General features: G+C 36.3%; 1 protein-coding gene across 1 annotated transcript; it reads right to left on the bottom strand.

Annotated features, from left to right (window-relative positions):
- Positions 1-6,741: 6,741 nt before the first annotated feature.
- On the bottom strand, positions 6,742-9,273 carry LOC110327629 (olfactory receptor 7E24-like). Its single transcript, XM_021206715.1, has 2 exons — positions 9,079-9,273; positions 6,742-7,684 (listed from the first exon to the last, which is right to left on the bottom strand). Exon 2 carries the CDS (start codon positions 7,675-7,677, stop codon positions 6,742-6,744), a length of 936 nt encoding a protein of 311 aa, XP_021062374.1. The 5' UTR covers positions 7,678-7,684; positions 9,079-9,273.
- Positions 9,274-20,256: the final 10,983 nt, after the last annotated feature.

Below are 20,256 nucleotides of genomic sequence, written 5' to 3'. Positions count from 1 at the left end.
TACATCTATATTTATCAGGCTCTGGCAGAGCCTCTCAGGAGACAGCTACATCAGGCTCCTGTCAGGAAGCACTTCTTGGCATCCTCAATAGTATCTGGATTTTGTGTCTGTATATGGGATGGACTGCCCAGATCTCTTGATGGCTTTCCCTTTAGCCTCTTCTCCACACTATGTCCCCATATTTTCTTTAGACAGGAGCAATTTAAGGTTAAAAATTTGGAATAAGTGAGTAACCCCATTCCCCAGTCAGGGGCCATGTCTAACCTCTGGATATAGTCTCTACAGTATCTCCCTCTATAGTGGAGCACATGACCATGTGGTTCTTTTATCAACATAAGTGTCCTTGTGTTTGTGGCATAGATGTTAAATATTTAAATGTTCTCTTGGTGTATTTTTCTTTGATTAGTATACAGTTTCATTCTCTATTTAATTTGGTTATTTTAGCTTGAAGTATCTTTTGTGAGATGATAAATGGCTATACCAACTGTGTTTCTTGGATGCAGCAGAAGGATGTCTTTGTATCCATTATGTTAGTTTTTATTTTTTATTGGAGTATTAAGACTATTGATTTTGAAAGATATCAATTATCAGTGTTTGTTGACTAATTTTATTGTTATTATTGTTATTTGTGATAATGTGTGTGTGTGTTTATGTGTGTGTGTTTGTGTTTATATACTTCCCTAGATTTACTGGTCTGGAATAATTTATTCCTTGTTTTAATTAATTAATTAATTAATTAATTAATTTTACACTCAAGATTTTACTCCCCTCTAGGCCCACCCTCTGACTGTTCCACATTCTATACCTCCTCCCTGTCCTCGTTTCCCCGAGGATGTCTCTAACACCTACAACCCACCCACCAGACCTCTTATCTCCAGGGGACCTCCACTCTTTTAGGATTAGGTGCATCTTCTCTGATTGAACCCAGATCTGGCAGTCCTCTGCTGTATTCTTCATGTTTTCGTGGGTGTAGTTTAACCTCTTTAGATTAGAGTTTTCCTTCTATTGCGTTCTGTATCTCTCTCTCTCTCTCTCTCTCTCTCTCTCTCTCTCTCTCTCTCTCTCTCTGGATATATTTAAGGATCGTGTGTGTGTGTGTGGGTGTGTATGTGTGTGTGTGTGTGGGTGTGTGAATGTGTGTGTGTGTGTGTGTGAATGTGTGTGTGTGTGTGTGTATGTATACCTTAAATTTGGTTTTATCATGAGACATTTTATTTTTCTATTTTTCTGTTAAAATTGTGTCTAGGCTGGCATCTGTAATCTATTAGAGCCTATAGAATATCTCTCTAAGTCTTTATAGATTTTAGACTTTCCCTTGAGAAGTTATGTTTAATTCACATAGATAACAGTTAGCCTACTTGCTTCCCTGGCTGGAGTAGCTTGATAGTTCCCACAGAATACTTGCTGAAGTTGGTGTCTAGGACCAAGCAATGGTTAGCAATCAAGAGTTTAGTAGGGGAAGATCTCTTTAGTTCACTGAAGATGGGGGCATGGGACAAGGGCAACATTAGCAAATGGTCTTATAAAGAGCTAGTAATGAGATGGGAAGTCTGCAAATGGATAGAAGACCTAAGTGAAGATTTGTAGTTTTAGTTTAGCTTTTCTTCCCAGTAAGGATGCTCACTGTTATATTTATGGTAACAATTTTTACTGTTTTTGCAAAAGCATTAACTTTTAACAAAAGCGTTAACTTTTATCCTGTTACCTTAGATCCTTTCTGTATTTTACATAATTTTTGTAATTTAAGAGTTATTATTTCTAATGAAGCCTCATAGTAAATTCTTGTTGATGGGATTAAGAGAAATGCATGGGATATTTTTGGAATAATAACTGGAAAGAAAATAATTTCTAAAGATAATTTTCTTTCAAGATTTTGGGTGTAATTAATACAAACGAATGTGAATTTAACAATGCTTGCCTTATTTTAATTCTTTTTTTCTGATTGTGTATATTCTTTGACAAATTATTGCTTGCACACACATATTGTACTGTGTTAATTCTCACTCCTCACCCATCATTATCTCATACCCACCTCTGTTATCACCCATTCCTCTTTACAGATCTTTTTACCACACCAATGCTATTTTTTTGTGACCCTAATTCTAAGTAGGATTTTTCTCTATGCAATAATTTTGAAATGACCATGTTTTGCTTAATGTTTGATATGCAACTGAGGCAAATGATTATCTTTCTCCCAGTATACATCAGCTGTTAACAGTTATAGAGGGAATGGTAGGGTCACACAAACCACTCTAACATCCATAATTGTCTGATTTCATATTCAGTCTTGTGCACATGTTGTGAGGCAATCTTATAATTGGTGTGTCCTTTGTCATGCCTTGAAAGTACTATTATCAATCTCTTCTCCATATTTTCTGGCTCTTACATTCTTTTTATTCTGTCTTCTATAGTGATTCCTGGACTTTAGAGTCTATGCATTAAATATTTGTTTTAGAGCTGAGCCCTCAACCATCACTTATTCCAAGCATACATTAACATCCATAAGTCTCTACATTAGCCACCATTGATGATAAAGGACAGCTTCTCTGATTAAGGATAAGAATTACATTTGTCTATAGATATAAAGATAAAATTTAAAACTAAATTTAGTATCACCACATTAATTTTGTATTGAGACGTTCTTTCTGGTCTGTGCAATTCCTAGCTATGGGTTTTGGTCAGATTTACAGTATTAATAATGCACTACCTTCTGTGAAAGGGGGAGCTCAAGCCACACTGATAGTAGTTGGTTATACCTGTTACATTTAGACTACAATTGTCTCAGTAATCATGGGAGGTTGAAACTATGGTCTGTATAGTTCCTTGCTGAGTAACACCATTGATGTTTTAACTGCCCTTGAAGCCTACATAGCATTTCAACACTGTGAAATCTAGGCAGCAGGAGGAAGATTTAAGCTTAAAACCAGCTTAATTTCTTGAATGTAGCAGAAATATGGTCTTATCATTTAATTATTGCTGGCAACCAAGGGAAAGGAAAATACTCTACATTAGTTAGGAGTCATATGAGGTTACCCAACAACACATAAGGATGTACAAATACCTGGCAGGTATTTTTGTTTTAAGCCAGGTTTTTTTCCTGCTTCGATCTCATTGTGATGAGCCCATTTTATCTTTCCTTGTTTGAACATTGTTAGTTTATATGCACTTAGAAATCTATACATTTATTTTAGAATTCCTAGTTTGTTGGAATAAGTTTTTAAAGTATGGACTTATGATAGTTTGGATTGTCCTGGCATATGTTGTGATGACTCTATCTACTTATATAATTTGATTCATCTTTGTATTTTCCCTATTTCTTTTGCTTAATTTGGGTAAGTGGTTATCAATATTCCTCATCTTTCTCAAGAATCAGCTCTTCATTTTAACCATTTTATTTTTCTTTGTTTCTATTGCATTGATATTTCCCCTGACCTTACTATTTGTTTTTATTCATTAGTTTGGGTTGTTTTCTTTTTTTCCTCAGGCGTCCATAAATCATTAAGTTATTAATTTATTATAGTTTAGATTTGTAACATCAATGTTTTGAGTTGTAAGTTTAAACTTTTCCCTCCAAAATGCATTCAGCCATAGGCTCTGATGTGCTGTTTGTTCATTTTCATTTGAATAGAGATGAATTCTACCCCAGTGTATCACTTTATGTAAATGAATATCAGAAATGGAATCATGCTTGCATTTTAATCAGGGACTCTTAAGCACATGGCCACAGACATTTGTAGTATTCAGATTTAAACTCTGTCCAGTTACTTAATAGAAATGGGTTGAACAAATATTGGAACTGAGAGATTTGTGGATATTTTACCTGTCTGTTCCAGTGCTAAAGATGCAGCAAAGTTTTACAATGGAGGCAAAAGTTCTGAGTGCTTTTTATCTATCAGTACTGTATATTGTTGGGTTATAGGAGTGTGTCTGTTCCTTTACATGTGCCAATAAATTCAAAGATCTTGAAAGCTTATGATTATTTTATTATCATATATAGGGTAAGGAGTATTTACTCTTTATAATTTTTGAGTTATATTTCAATATTGAATTAATTCACACATAAAATTTTTGCTTACTTGAAGGGGATAAGAATAGCTAGTTTCAATATATGGAAAATATTGAATGACAGTAAGTGACTGTCACTTTTGTTGAAAATTATTGTGTAGCTCTTCTAAATTTGTTTCATAAACTTAAAAATTTAATAACTGTTTTGTCAAGAAACACATTTTCTTAGTGTTACTACTGTGAGGAGACACAGTGACTAAAAGCAAGTGGAGGGGTTACTTGGCTTGCACTCCCACAGCAGTGTTCATCATCAAAGGAAGTTGGATAGGAATTCAAACAGGGTAGGAATCTGGGGTTAGAAATTGATGATAAGGACCTAAGGTTATGCTGCTTACTGGTTTTCTACCCACAGATTGCTCTGCCTTCATTATTATATAGCCCAGGACCACCAACCCAAGCATGGAATAACTTGCATCAATTATTAATTATTAAAATGTCCTACTGCCAGATACTAGGAATACATTTTTGTAAATTAAGGTTCCCCTTTCTCAGATAATTCTAGCTGTGTCAACTTGACTTAAAATTATCCAGTTCACACATTAATATTTTCTATAAGTCCACAAATGTACCATCATTATAAAATCCACATCAGTGATTTTAACATATTAAGGATTTCAAGTGTTTGAAGTGATTCTGTACATGTTCATTTGTATCAGATCTATATAGTTTTATGAATTATATGGGAAAGAGTATTTTTCATGTTTTTACATTTGGTTCCATTTAAGACAGTGGCTTTTTGCATGTGTTAAACAGTTTTGCTACTTTAAAAATTTATAAAGGGATTTACAAGCTGGGGACACAGCAATTAATATTTAACTTTAGTACTTTGTATGACTAAGTTATAAAAAAAGGAGAAGGCCTACATCAATAGCATCTCATACATACTTTCTTACTTATTTGTTTTCCTCATTGCACCTCTCTTGCTAGACCCCTTTCTTGTCTTTCAATCACCTTAGTTATTTTCTCTACTGCTCATGAAGCAAATTTCTGCCAGTGATATTCCATGTGACAAAACAAAAGAGAACAAAATAAAACAAACTGATGTGAAAGTGCACAAATGAGGGAGGCTTCACATACTAGAGTGACAAGGAAGTAAAATGCATACAGACTGAGCTCAACAGAGAAAACAAAACTTCAATGGCTAATGCACAGCATATGATTTGTAAAGAGATGCCACAAATGCAAACATGATCCCAGATTTCTTGACCAAAGAACCATAACCATTTACATACAACCTCTGTTTTTTTTTTTATATAAAACAAACCGAATGTGACACATATAAAATAGGAAAGTCAAGTAGAAAGCATGATAATAGATAGATACTGATCTAAAGAACAGAGCTCTTGAGTTCAGAGCTTGGAAATCAGCAGCATACTTCAAAATTGTTTATGTTGTAGATACTGCTTTATCATCATCTTCATTTTTACAATCACATTAAAATGATTTTATACTTTTAGGGATGGGCTTATTGGGAGATATTTTATATTTCCCTATATAAGATGTTTATAAACATATACTCAGCAATAGAGGAAAGTATGTTTTGAATAAGACTCCTAGGATGGCCACATCAACCACTACCTAAAACTTCCCATGCCTAAAACTTCCCATGCCTTAAATTTCACATATTATAGGCATATCCTTCTATTCAGTACTCAGTGTTAGTCTTGATGATGAAGAAACAATGCTTCTGACATTTTTTTTCATCCTTACCTCCCTGTGTACTGAGTGATTTTCATTGTGTCTCTCATGACTAAAGATCAAGGAACACAGTTCAAGTGCACATATATGAAATATGCCAACCAAACCCTCAAGGCTCCTTCTTTATGATTGGCATGAGAAGATTGGAGCATCCTAAAAAATTAAAAAAGATCAGAGACTGGAATGGAGCCTAATATAATTAGATGAGTCCAACTTTGGTGTTGGAGACACTGGATGATTACTCTGAGTAATATTTGACATTCAATGTACAGTGCTTAGAAATAGTCAACTGAGTTCACATATTGTAGTTGATTGTGAAGAGGAGACAGAGTAAAAAGATGTAAAAGAAGAGGAGAGTCATTTGAAAGAATTCGAGGAGGATAAAATGAGTAAACAAATGTCCACAAACTGGTGGGATCCTTTCTCTACTCAGAAGCAAACTTAATATTATAATTATATAAATTATGTTAATTTCTTTTAATTTTCTTTTCATTTTCAACTGGTTTTATAGAGTAAGGTGTACATAAGAAAAACAAATGGCTGTGACAATTTTCAGGGTCTTACCTAGTATGGTCATATTCACAATTTTCAGCAACCTTCACTATCATTTAACCCATAAATTTAGTTGACCTTTGAAACTGGATTTTTAGAAATTTAAAAGAATAATTAAATTCTATTGGATGTTGTCGCACACACCTTAGTTGCAGCACTCAAGAGCCAGAGGCAGATACAGAAGTTTCAGTTCTTATATAGAGAAAAACCTTGCCTCAAAAAATTAAATAAGTAGATAAACAAACAAAGAATTTCTTCTATTGTCACTCTAGTAAAGCACCATTTTGTTGTAAATAAATAAAAATTAATTAAATGCATCAAGCTTTAGAAAGAACATGGGAAACTTGCGGCAGTACACACAGTTCTAGGTGGTTAATTTTTAAAACTTTCTTCGAACATATCAAGCTGATTCCATGGGACCTGTGATTAACCAGTACAAAACTGGAGCCTTTTAAGGGAATCACTAATGTCCTGATTCCTCAGACTGTAGATGAAAGGATTCAGCATGGGGGTGACCACAGTGTACAGTAATGAGGCCACCACATTGTTTCCAGAAGAATGAGACAAAAGTGAGCCAAAATACTCTCCAAGCCCTGTTCCATAAAATAAGCATACCACTGAGAGGTGAGAACCACAGGTAGAGAAAGCTTTATACCTCCCACTTGAAGAGGTGATTCTCAGAATAGAAGAAATGATTTTAAAGTATGAAATAAGAATCCCTGATAAGGGGAAAACACCAAGTATGATACCAATAACATACATGAGTATGTTATTATTAAATGTGTTGTTGCAACTTAAGTTTAGAAGTTGAGAAGGGTGACAGAAGAAATTGGCAATTGCCACATCTTTGAAACACTTAAGTTGTAAGGCAACCAAATTGTGAAGCAGGGATTCAAAAAGGCTAGCAGAAAAAGACATTAAAACTAAGAGGCCACAGCGACAAGGATTCATAATTATTGCATAATGCAGTGGATGACAGATGGCCACAAACCTGTCATAGGCCATCACAGCCAGAAGCATACTCTCCATACACGCAAAAATGATAAACAGAGACATCTGAGTGAGGCAGCCCACATAGGATATGGCTGGACTATGGATTTGAAGCTCTGCAATCATGTTTGGGACTGTTGTAGAAATGAAGCCAATGTCAGTCAAGGACAGAATGGAGAGGAAGAAATACATGGGAGTGTGGAGGTGGGAGAATGAGCTGACAGTCAGGATGATGATGAGGTTCCCAAGGACTGATATCAGGTACATGGAAAGGAACAACCCACGGAGAAAGGGCTGCAGTTCTGGATCATCAGATGCTCTCAGAAGATAAAATTGTGAAACATGTGTTATGTTTTTCATTTTTAGTTTCATCTTTACCCTTTTAGAAAGAAAAGAAATGATTTCAAAATGAATAAGTTAAATATAAAATCACTCTGAATTCTAAGAAATTTGAATGTAAATACTCTCATTTAAGGTTTCCCACATAAATACAGAAGTATTTGTGGTTTCCTCAAATGCAACCTTTGAAATATTTCATTACTGTTTGGTGTGCTACTCACTTCCTTAGGTACACAAATAATTTTTCTTCATGCATATGAGCTTGGGTAGAAGGCATTATATACCTATGTACATTTCAAGAGTTGGAAGCACTATATGAACACTAAATTATCTGATACAGTCATACCATCAGTGTATGCTTGTAGAACCCATGCTTGGGAGGTAGAGGCAGAGGAAAATCTAAAGGTCTTATTATTTTAGAAATGGAGGAGGAAACATTGGGAGGGGAGGTAAGCAGAAAAAATGTGTTAGGGAGTAAACATGGTCAAAGTTCATGCTACACTTAAAACATAATTGCTAAATCCAATATTGTGTACAACAAATATACCATAGTAAGATTTTAAATTGCTATCTATTTATTAGAATAACAGAAAGAGTTTGAGACAGTATGGCTATGTAGGCAGTTTTTTTTTTCTCCTCAAAATTAAAGTTCTTACCTTTCTCTTCATCTTCATTGAAGAAAACAGAACTGATTATTTTGTCAGGTCATAGTGTATGAATGGGGAAAAGTAAACAACATAAAGTATAAGAACTAATTTAACCTTCATCAGAGGACCTGTGTAAACTATAAAAGGGTAAAAAGTAATTTAAAGTACTTACAAATAATGTCAGTTTCCTTATGTACAAGGCACACATCATTAGTACCTACTTTGTATGGTTATGTTTTAAAAATATTTTAGGAAAATGACAAGCAGTCTCATTAATGAATATATTTACCTGTATTTTTAAAACACATCCACATATTCAGAATACTGATACCGTTAACTCAAATTTCAGAAGTCATATTTTAGGCCTTCAAAATATGTCAGTATAGATGCACATATTACTGTGTGTTTGAATATTTATTTAGAAATGATGTGTTATAATTACTGGTAGTAACAATAAACAATGTTTATGGAATATTTTATAAATGTAAGAAAATATGCAGGATTAATTTTCACTGTAATAAAACATGAATATACAAATTTAAATCTGGATATTCCTTTATAGATTAATAATTTTGATATACACTTGTATCATAGAGCCAGAGTTGGTGCAAACCAAATTGAATAAGATGTCTGATACCTCAATTAAACTGGAATATAAATTAGAACAAAATAAATTCTATTCTTGTTCTTACTCTTACTCTTACTCTTACTCTTACTCTTACTCTTACTCTTACTCTTACACTTACTCTTACGCTTACTCTTATTCTTATTGTTCCCTACTACCTACCCAAATTGTTAAGTTTGAAGACATGTTACAATCCTTTTCATATCTACCATCTCTCAGCACTTATTCAGTCAAGCTACTTTCCTTGTAAGTCATGAAGAAACAATGAAAATTCAAACACCACCTTGTCTACTTGAGTAGTCAGACAAAGTCTACTCTCTGTAACCAGGATAGATATAGAGTTAGAAGCTTTTACAGGCTGATTACTGACCATTCTATGGTCTTAAAGGTTCAGTGCAGCATACCATAATTATACAAATGGGACCAGGTTGTACTAGTCCCAACAGAATTTATATTAATTGTAGAAGAACAGGAGAAAGTGAATATTCACAGTGTGACTGTGGGCTCTCTGTATTCAGGTTAAACTATTGTATATAAACTTTGTGTGGTTCTAGGCACATTAAAATTTGAACTACTTTCTATTAATTGTCAGGAACTTGGCACAAATCTATGATTCAGCAATTTATGCTACAAAGAAAAAGATTTACTAATTTTAGACAAGTCAGTGTAGAATGATTTCCAATCAAGTGGTATTTATATATGGAGACAATATACCATAAAGTGCTTATTATAAACATTTATACATTTTGATGATATCAAATTTAATCTCGTTGTAAAATAATCAACATGGTGCATCTGAATCTTTTCATCTTCCCACACAGAAAAAAATATTAACAAAGTAATTTTCATATTGATGTTATAATCTTGAAATGACCCAACAAGCAGTTGAAAGAGTCAGATGCAGATATTTGCACCCAACCAATGGACAGAAAGAGTTGACCCCTGTTGTTGAAATAGCAAAGGCTGAAAGAAGCTGAGGATAAGGGTGATCCTGTAGGAGGACCAGTAGTCTCAATTAATCTGGACCCCCAAGATCTCTCAAACGCTGGATTACCAAACAGACAGCATACACCAGCTGATATGAGGCTCCCAACACAATACAGTAGAGGACTTTCTGAGCCCGTGTTCATTCAGAGATAATGCACCTAACCCTCAAGAGACTGGAGGCCCCAGAAAGTTTAGAGGTGAGGTGGAATGGGGGTGGGATGGGGGCCTTCATGTGGAGTGGGGAGGAGGTGTGGCATGTGGAGCCATCAGAGCATGGATGGAAGTCAGGAAATGGAATATGGAGTGTAAAAAATAAATTAAAACAAGAAATGTTAACAATTTTCACATTGATGTTACAATCTTGAAGTGATTATAAAAAATTCAAGTTATGAATCTAATGTGTTAAAAGGTAGGACTTACTAGCCTACACTTATGCTCCATCCACTTTTATTCAAACTGTACTGAAAAGGATGCTTTATGTTTTGAGATGACACTGTGCTAGCAAAATCTACTAAACACCCTATTGGCAATTATTTTCTCAAGTCATAGGTAAAGATATTCAGGCTGTCATTTATAAACTCACCATCCTCATAGCTAAAATTATGACAATTATTGTTAATTTGGTCTGCACAACTACATGATTTCATGATGATAATGGAAGAGATTTTCTACTGAGCCTTCCTATAGCAACACATAACTACTGGATCAAATTTTATTTATGCTAAATTACAAACTACTTTATATAGTTATTTGTCTAGAATGCTGAACCTGTGGGCTATAGTTATAAATTCTATGAGATTCCAATGAGATGGAATTCTGACACAAGATTGATTATGAGTTTGTGCTCCTATACATCTCTTGAAGAAAACAAGGGCAGGACAAACAAGCATTATAGGAAATCACCAAATATCTTAAAGGATGTTAAGAAAGCCAAGTCTTTCAAATAGGAAATAGTAAAAATATCAAACATAATCAACAAATGGAAATATGAACATCAATAATCATTTTATCAGCCAGACAAAAATGTATAGAAATAAGTGGACAGTTTACACATAGTTATTATTTAATTTTAAGATGAATCATTCTTCATTTTCTATGTATCTAGCAATGGGTGTATTCTGGCCATGAGTTTATATATTATAATATTTTAAAAATTTCTTTTTCAGGTAATTCCTTTGTAATTTTCAGTGTGTTCTTGAAGCAGAATCTATTTACCTTATCTATCATTGGATCCTTGTATAGCCTATGCCATCTTCAAAATTACATTCATCCTGGCTTTATACCAAAATGTAAAATCATATAGGTGTTATTGACTTTATCTTTGCACTTATAAACATTATTTGTAAGTGCTTTATTGATCCTTGATGTGCATATACTTAAATACTTAAATAATATGCTTACTATGAAAATACTGTTCTGTACATAGATTTGTTCACTCAAGTAAACAAAATTAGAATAACAAGAACCAGAGAGGCATTAATTAATTTTCACATTAAATCACTGACTGATCATTTCAGAAAAAATAATCATTATTACACACAAAATTTTGAAGAAATTTGAAGGAGGTTAAGAAGTACTGAAATATACTACTGTCATATTTTCCTGTTTCTGTGTGCCCAACCCCAACTAGAGGGGACTTTCATTGCCCAAGAGGAAGCCATGCCAGCCCAAAGAACAGGTCCACCTACCCTTAGAACTCCTTGACTCCTTTGAGAACAGAATTTTGGATTCTGTTTTCAAAGATTCATTCCATAGCCCTATGCCCCATCCAACCCTACCAGAGTCTTCTTCCACTGCTATCCACCTGGCTCCAACTTGAAGAGACTACTGCTGCCCAGGAGTAAACCATGCCCATCAGAAAAACAGGTGAGTGACCCACCTGCTCAAGAAACTGCCCCACTCTTTAGATTTGGTTCCCAAAGACCTACTCCCTTAGTTTCCCCTTCAGCTGTTGTGCCCTGGTTCCCAATTCAGGCAGACTTCTGCTGCCTAGGAGCAGGCCATGCCAGTCAGAAGAAGAAATGCAGAACATCCCAGTCAAAAGAAATGGTATAGGCCATAGCACTTTGAAGAACACATGTAGGCCAAGCAAGTCAGAAATACAAATAGGTGAAATCAGTCAGATACTTCCTGTTAGACCAGATACCACATCAGCTTCCAGAACCAAAGATAGGCAGCCCAAGAGTGGACCTTCTTTACTTATTCAGTGTCAAAAATCTTAGAAAAACCAACCAAACAAACAAACCTACTAGTCAACCAACCAACCAAACAATATAGGTGAAGGAAACTATACAAGACCTGAACATAGAAATAGAAGCAATAAAAAACACAATCCACTCTCCTCATCATCACTTTATCCCACCATAAATCATTCAGTGACCCTCTGCTGCAGGAAGGTCAACCTAGCCCTCAGAAGTATAGCACCAACTTGGATAGAAATTACCTACTCCATCAGAGGTATTGCTATCTACCAGATATCCAAGCCACAAAATCAAGAAGACCAAAAAGGAATAAAATATTCACCCAGCAAAGACAAACTCAGAATCAGCACCTAGACCTGTAATCATCCCAATCCCAGACGCCTAAAGACTAGTATAAGAACAAAATCAACGAATACCAAGGCAATATGGTACCACTAGAGGTGAGCTTCCCTACAATAACAAGACCTGAATAGTCAAACACAGCTGCAGCACAAGAAAATAACCTTAAAATCAACTTTATGAAGATGATAAAAGTCCTTAAGGAGAAAGTGATGGAAAAAAATTCCTTGAAGAAATAGAGAAGACAAGCCAAAATTATAAGAAATCAATAAATCCCTTAAAAAAGTCAAAAGTCCAAGAAAAACAAACAAACAAACAAACTAGATGAAGGAAACTATTCAAGACCTGAACATGGAAAGAGAAGCAGTAAAGAAGTACAAACTGAGGGAATTCTGGAAATGGAAAATCTAGGTAAGTGACCATGATCTGTAGACATGAAAAGAATTCAAGAGATCATACAATGAATCTTAGGCATAGAAGACATTATAGAAGGAATTGATTCATTGGTCAAAGAAAATGTTACATCTAAGAAATTACTAACCAAAACATCCATAAAACTTAGGACAGTATGAAAAAGAATAATAGGAATAGAAGATTCCAAGTTAAAAAAAATCAGAAAAAATATGTAATGAAATTACAGAAGAAAAATTCCCCAACATAAAGTTATCCCTGTAAAGATACAAGAAGGTTACAGAGTACCAAATAAATTGGATCAGAAAATAAAGTTTCTGTGACACATAACAATCTAAGCACTAAATACAGAGAACAAAGAAAGTATTAGACTTGATGTTTTTGTCATATGAGGAAATTTGAATGGTTGAAAAGCACCTAAAGAAATGTTCAGTATCCTTAGTCATCATGGAAATGAAAATCAAAACAACCCTGAGATTCCACCTCACATGAGTCAGAATGGCTAAGATTTTTATTGGTTATTTTATTTATTTACATTTCAAATGTTATCCCTCTTCTCAGTTTCCCCCTCGAAAACCCTCTATCCTATCCTCCCTACTCCCTGCTTCTATGAGTGAGCTCTCTTACATACCAACTCCTGCCTACCCGCCCTGGCATTTTCCTACATTGGGCATCAACCCTCCACAAGACCAAGGTCCCCCCCCCCCATTAATGCCAGATAAGGCATCATCTACTGCACATGCAGTTGGAGCCATAGGTCCCTCCATGCATACTCTTTGGTTGGCAGTTAGTGCCTGGGAGCCCTGGGGTCTGGATGGTTGATATTGTTGTTCTTCTTATGGGCTTGCAAACTCCTACAGCTCCTTCAGTACTTTCCCTAACTCCTCCTGTGCTCAGTATGATGGTTGGCTGCAAGTATCTGCCTCTGTATTGGTCAGGTTCTGGAGGAGCCTCTCAAGGGTGGCTACACCAGGCTCCTTTCAGCAAGCATTTCTCAGAATCAGTGATAGTATCTGGGTTTGGTGTTTTCAGATGGGATGGATCCCTAGGTGGGGAAGTCTCTGGGTAGCCTTTCCTTCAGTTTCTGCTCCACTCTTTGTCCCTGTATTTCCTTTAAACAGAAGTGATTCTGGGAAAATAGTTTTGAGGCCTCAACTAGAGAAAGATTGTCCATGCTCCTGGATCAGCAGGATTCACAGAAAAAAAATACTCATGCTACCAAAATACATCTATAGATTCAATGCATTCCTCATCAAAATTCCAACATAATTCTTTGCAGACCTTGAAAGAACAATAGTCAACTTCATATATACAAACAAAAATCTAGAATAGCTAAAACAATCCTATACATTAATATTTCTGAAGTAATCACCACCCCTGATTTCAAGCTGCACTACAAAGCTGTACTAATTAAAGTCACACAATATTGGTATTAAAACAAACATGGTGATCAACTGAAATTGAACCGAATATCCAGCCATAAACCTACACAGATATAGACAACTGATTTTTTGATAAAGTATCCAGAAATATACAATGGATGAAAGAAAGCATCTTTTGTGGGCCTGTGGGCCTGAAATTTTCTATAGAGATCTCTGATTAAGCTGGGTGGGAGAGTTCAAGCTAAGGAGAAGGGCACAAGCAGGGAGGGGGAATTGCCTCTACCATGTCTGCCTCCACTGCTGCAGCTGCCTTTGCCTCTGCCTTTGCCTTTGCCTTTGCCTTTGCCTTTGCCTTTGCCTGTGCCTCTGCCTGTACCTGTGCCTATGCCTGTGCCTATGCCTGTGCCTATGCTTGTGCCTCTGCCTCTGCCTCTGCCTCTTCCTCTGCCTCTCCCTCTATTTTAGCTGCTGCTGTCACTGCTTTTGCTCCAAGACTAGCTGCACTGTGATAAGCTGGGCCAACCTGAGCTGGCAGAAGGCTGACTAGCCTGTGAGGTGGTGTGGGGAGAGCTTCTGGTGGCATTTCAGGAAAGCAATTCCCTTCGTTGGTGGTGGTGTTATAGTTCTTTTCTTTTCTTTTCTTTTTCTTTTTTCTTTTCTGAGACAGGATTTCTCTGTGTAGCCTTGGCTTTCCTGGAACTCACTTTGTAGAACAGGCTGGCCTCTATCTCAGAAATCTGCCTGCTTCTGTCTCCCAAGTGCTGGGATTAAAGTTGTGTGCTACTACCGCCCAGTGGTGTTACGGTTCTTATGACAGAAGCTCTCAGATGACTGAGTAGTTCTTTCATTCACCTTTATTCCTTCTGGATAGGATCTTTATGTACAGTTTTGTGGTGGGTTGGGGTTTGACAGTAGGTGCTTCCTATTGGCTTGATCTGAGAGGTTAGGGATGCCTCATTTACATGTGGCTTGGGGTGTTTCCCCATGTGACTTACTACCACAAATCTCTCTGTGGGGGCTGTGGTTGCATGACTAGGGCTTGGTGCTGAGCAGGCAAAGCTCCGACCATCCCTTCAGGGTCTCTAAGATTTCTAGCCTTAACTTGATCTTACCAGGCTCCCTTTCATGGCCCACCACCCTGTAATCTTTGGCAAATGGTGATCATCTAATTTTATGTCAGTTCATAGAAGAACACAAATAGACCATATCTATCATCCTGCACAAAACTGAAGTCCAAGTGGATCAAGAACCTTAATATAAAACAGATACTCTAAACTTGAAAGACAAGAAAATAAGGGATAGTCTTGAATGCATTGGCACAGGAGACAACTTCTAGAGAACACCAGTAGCAACAGCAATATTATCAATATCTAATAAATGTTACCCCATAGTGCAAATCTTTTGTAATGCAAAGTATACTATTAATAGGAAAAAGTAGCTGCTCACAGAATTGGAAATTTTTTTTAAACAATTTCACATCTGACAGATTTCTAATATTCAAAATATATAAAGAAACCAAGAAACTAGGTATCAACTAATTAAATAATATAATTAAATATAGACTACTTATACAAACAGAATACTCAACAGAGGGAGGATGCAGAACACGGAGAATACTGCTCCACTGCTTGTGGGAGTGTAAATTTGTACAGCCACTTTGAAAGTCATTATGTTGGCTGCTCAGAAAATTGGAAATTGATCTACTTCAATTTGTACCTAAATCATTCCTGGGCATATACCCAAAGGATGCTCCACACTATCACAAGGTCACTTTCTCTACTATGTTTTATTCATAGTAACCAGGAATTGGAAACAACTTTGATGTTTTCCAACAAAGAATGGATAAAGAAAATGTGGTATATTTATACCATGGAATATTATTCACCTGTTAAAAAAATGACACATGATATTTGAAGGCAAATGAATGGAACTGAAAAAACATCACCCTGAGTTAGGTAACCCAGATCCAGAATGAAAAACATGTTATTCACTCTTTTATAATTGGATATTCATTGTAGCAGAAAGGACAATCATGCTATAATCCACAGACTCAGAGAGGTTCATTAACAAGAAGGAATTTATTCTCTTTCCTGACCCAGAGAGCACTAAGTTAAGAGTAGTTCAGAGTCCACCTCAACAGCTTTTTGGAGTTTCTGTTGTTGAAGTCCAGCTTTAATTTATGGTGGTCTGATGCATTATTTCAATCTTCCTATATCTGTTGAGATTTTCTTTGTGACTTCTGGTTAATTTGGAGAATGAACTATGATGTGCTGAGAAGAAGATATATTCTTTTGTGTTTAGGTGAAATATTCTGTAGATTTCTTTTGGGTCAAAGTATTGCTATTTGTGGATGGTATGATAATACACATAAGCAACCCCCCAAAAAAATCTACCAGAGAACTCCGACAGCTGATAAACAACTTTATCAAAGTGGCGGGATATGAAATTATCAAAAAAAACCCATCAGTATCCCTCCTTTATAGAAATGATAAATGAGCTGAGATATAAATTAGAGAAACAAGATACTACACAATAGCCATGAACAATATAAAATATCTTGGTGTAACTATGACAAAGAAAGTGAAAAGCCTATAATGACAAGAACTTTAAGTCCTTGAAGAAAGATATTGAGGAAGATGTCAGAATATAGGAAGATTCCCCCATGCTCATGAATAGGTAGGATTAACAGAGTGAAATGACTCATCTTACCAAAAGCAATTTATAGATTCAAAGCAATTCCTATAAAAATTCCAACACAATTCTTTACAGACATTGAGAGAACAATTCTCAACTTCATATGAGCAAACAAAAACTCAGGATCATGATCAATCAAAGAACTTCTGGTGGTATCACTATCCCTGACCTTCCACTGTACTATAAAATGCATGGTATTTGTTAAAGAACATAGAAGTTGATCAATGAAATCAAATCAAAGACCCCAAAATATCCCAAAACATTAGTGAACACTTGATTTTTGACAAAGAAGGCAAAACCATAAAATGGAAAAAAGAGAGAATCCTCAGCAAATGATGTTGAATTACCTGAATGTTTATATGTAGAAGAGAGCAAAGAGCACCATATATACCACCCTTACAAAACTCAATTACGAGTGGAACAAAGACCTCAACGTAAAACTGGATACACTAAATCTAATAGAAAGTGGGGAATAGCCCTAAACTCATTGGTTCAGCAGACAACTTCCCGAACAGAAGACCAATGGCTCAGGCTCTAAGATCAAAAACTGGTAAATGGGACCTTATGAAACTGAAAATCTTTTGTAAGTCAAAGGACACTATGAATAGGACAAAACAGCAACTTCAAGTTTGGGAAAGGATTTTCACCAACCCCACATCTGACAGAGGGCTAATATCTAAAAGAACTAAAAAAGCTAGATATCCACAACCCAAATAATTGAATTTAAAAATGGGGTACAGAGCTGAATAGAGAATTCTCAACAGAGGACTCTTGAATGGATGAAAAGTACTTAAAGAAATGTTCAGTGCTCTTAGTCATCATGGAAAAGCAAATCAAAATAACTCTGAGGTTCAATCTTATACCAATTAGAATGGCTAAGATCAAACTCTCAAGAGATAGTACATGCTGGGGAGCATGTGGAGCATTTCTGGTGGGAGTAAAAACTTGTACAACCACTTTGGAAATAAATTTGGTGGTTTCTAAGAAATCTGGGTATTATTCTACCTTAAGACGTAGCTATACCACTCTGGGGATTTACCCAAAAGATACTCCAACACCCCACAAAGACAGTTGCTCAACTATACTCATAGTCACTTTATTAGTAATAGTCAGAAACTGGAAAAAACCTACATGTCACTCAACTGAAGAATAGACAAAGAAAATGAAGTACATTTACACAATGACATAGTATTCACGTATTAAAAACAAAGACATCATAAATTTTGCAGGCACATAAATTGAGTTAGAGAATACATGCAATCCTGAGTGAGGTAACCCAGTCCCCAAAGGACATACATGGTATGAACTCATTTATAAGTGGATATTAGCCATAAAATACAGGTACCATGCTATACTTCACATATCCAAAGAAGTTAAACAAGAAGGAAGGCACAAGCAAGGGTGCTTGAATGTCACTTAGAAGGGGGGAGTAAAATAGTCATAAGACATAGAGGGAGGGGAAGGAACTTGGAGAGAGGGGCAAGAGGAGGGGAATGAGGGATTCAAGATCAAGTGTGAGGAAGAACAGGAAAGATGGTTAGATGAAAATGAACAGAAATCTGCAACTGATGAGGGTAAGGAGGTGGGGGCATCTCCAAGATGAGAAAGAGACCTAGGATAGGGAGGTGCCCAAGAATCAGTAGGGGTGGCCTTAGGTATGACTCATTGAATTGGGGATATGGAACTTGAAGAGGCCACCTCCTATAGACAGGCAGGAACCCCAGTGGAGTAATAGATACTCCAATCCACCCACAAAACTTTTAACCCAAAATTTTTCCTATGTACAGGAATGCAGAGACTGGGGATAGAACAGAGACTGAGGGATTGGCCAGCCAATAACTGGCCCAACTTGAGACCCATTCCAGGGACAAACACTAATCCCTGACACTATTAATAATATGTTATGCTTGAAGACAAGAGCCTAGCATAGCTGTCCCCTAAGAGGCTCTGCCCAGCAGCTGACCCAGACAGATCATTTGGATGGAGCTTGGAGACTCTTATAGAAGAATAGGAGAAAGGTGTTTGGGCCCCAGAGTGAATAGGAACTTCACAGAAAGACTGCCAGAGTCAACCAACCTGGATCCTTGGGGCTTTGGAGCCTGAACCCCCAGACAAAGAACATATAAGGATTGGGCCTAGGTCTTCTAGCACATATGTAGCAGATGTGTAGCTTGGTCTTCATGTGGATCCCAAACAATTGGAGTGGAGGTTATCTCAAAAGCAGTTGCATGTATGTAGAATGATTTTTTTTTTAGCTTGGCTCCCTTTTCTGGCCTCAGTGGGAAAGGATGCATCTAGCCTTGCAGAGACTTAAAGAACCAGGGTGTGGAGATACCCACTACCCCCTCTTCATTTTGGATTTTGGGAGGGGGTGACCAGTAGGGGAACAGTAAAGTGAATCAGTAAAAAATAAAATGAAAAATTTAAAGCAGCCATAAAAATTAAGTGAGAAAATTTACTTTTATCTGTATCCTTGAAGTGGAAAGATGTATCTGTAATTCATGTCTTTTGAAGTGGATAGATCCAACTTTAATCTAAATCACACCTTCGACCAGCAGCTTATATAAAGGACATAGAAGAAGAAAGCTTGCTCTGTCTCTGCCTGCTTATTAGTCTCCCTAGAAATTCCATCCCTTCATTGGCATTAGAGCCTGCATCATTAAGATTCCACCTATACTGAAGGCTGAAATATATATTAGGAATTCAGCCTCATGAGTGAACAATTGCTGTATTCTTGGACCTTCTGTTGTTTCAGTATATGTATGCATATATACATTCTATAAGCTCTGTTCCTTCAGAAACCCTAACACACACACAAACACACACACACACACACACACACACACACACACACACACACACACACACACAAGTGTATCAAAATGTTTTATATATGCGTACATGGTGTGGTCCAGGTAGTACAACAGTCAATATCTCACAATGGACAGGCCACAAATCAAGCAGTCGTTTAGTCTATGATCCAGGATACTATATGTCTTGCAGTTTTAGTTTGGTACCAGAGTTCTGGAGGATTCCTAGAGAGTTTCTAGTTGTCAGTCTGTATGGCAATTGTGAATAAGTTGGTTATAATATTGGTGAAGTAATGCCAGAGCAACTAGATAACATAACTTTTCCAATGAGACTTAGGGAAAGCAGGCAAAATACAAAGCTTTTTTACCCTATGTTCTTTTTTCCCCCATTTGCAGAATCTGCTAATAAGATTTAAGGTGCATTTTCCTTCTTCTAAAAATCTGATCAAGAAAAAACACCTCTCACAGGAGTTCCCAGTAGCTTGAGTTTTAGTTGATTCTAGATTTGTTATAGTT

This window comes from Mus pahari, chromosome 10, assembly GCF_900095145.1.
Source record: "Mus pahari chromosome 10, PAHARI_EIJ_v1.1, whole genome shotgun sequence".
In the NCBI taxonomy this organism is placed as follows: domain Eukaryota; kingdom Metazoa; phylum Chordata; class Mammalia; order Rodentia; family Muridae; genus Mus; species Mus pahari.
Note: the sequence above shows the minus strand (reverse complement) of the source record. Positions and strands in the feature narration are given on the sequence as shown.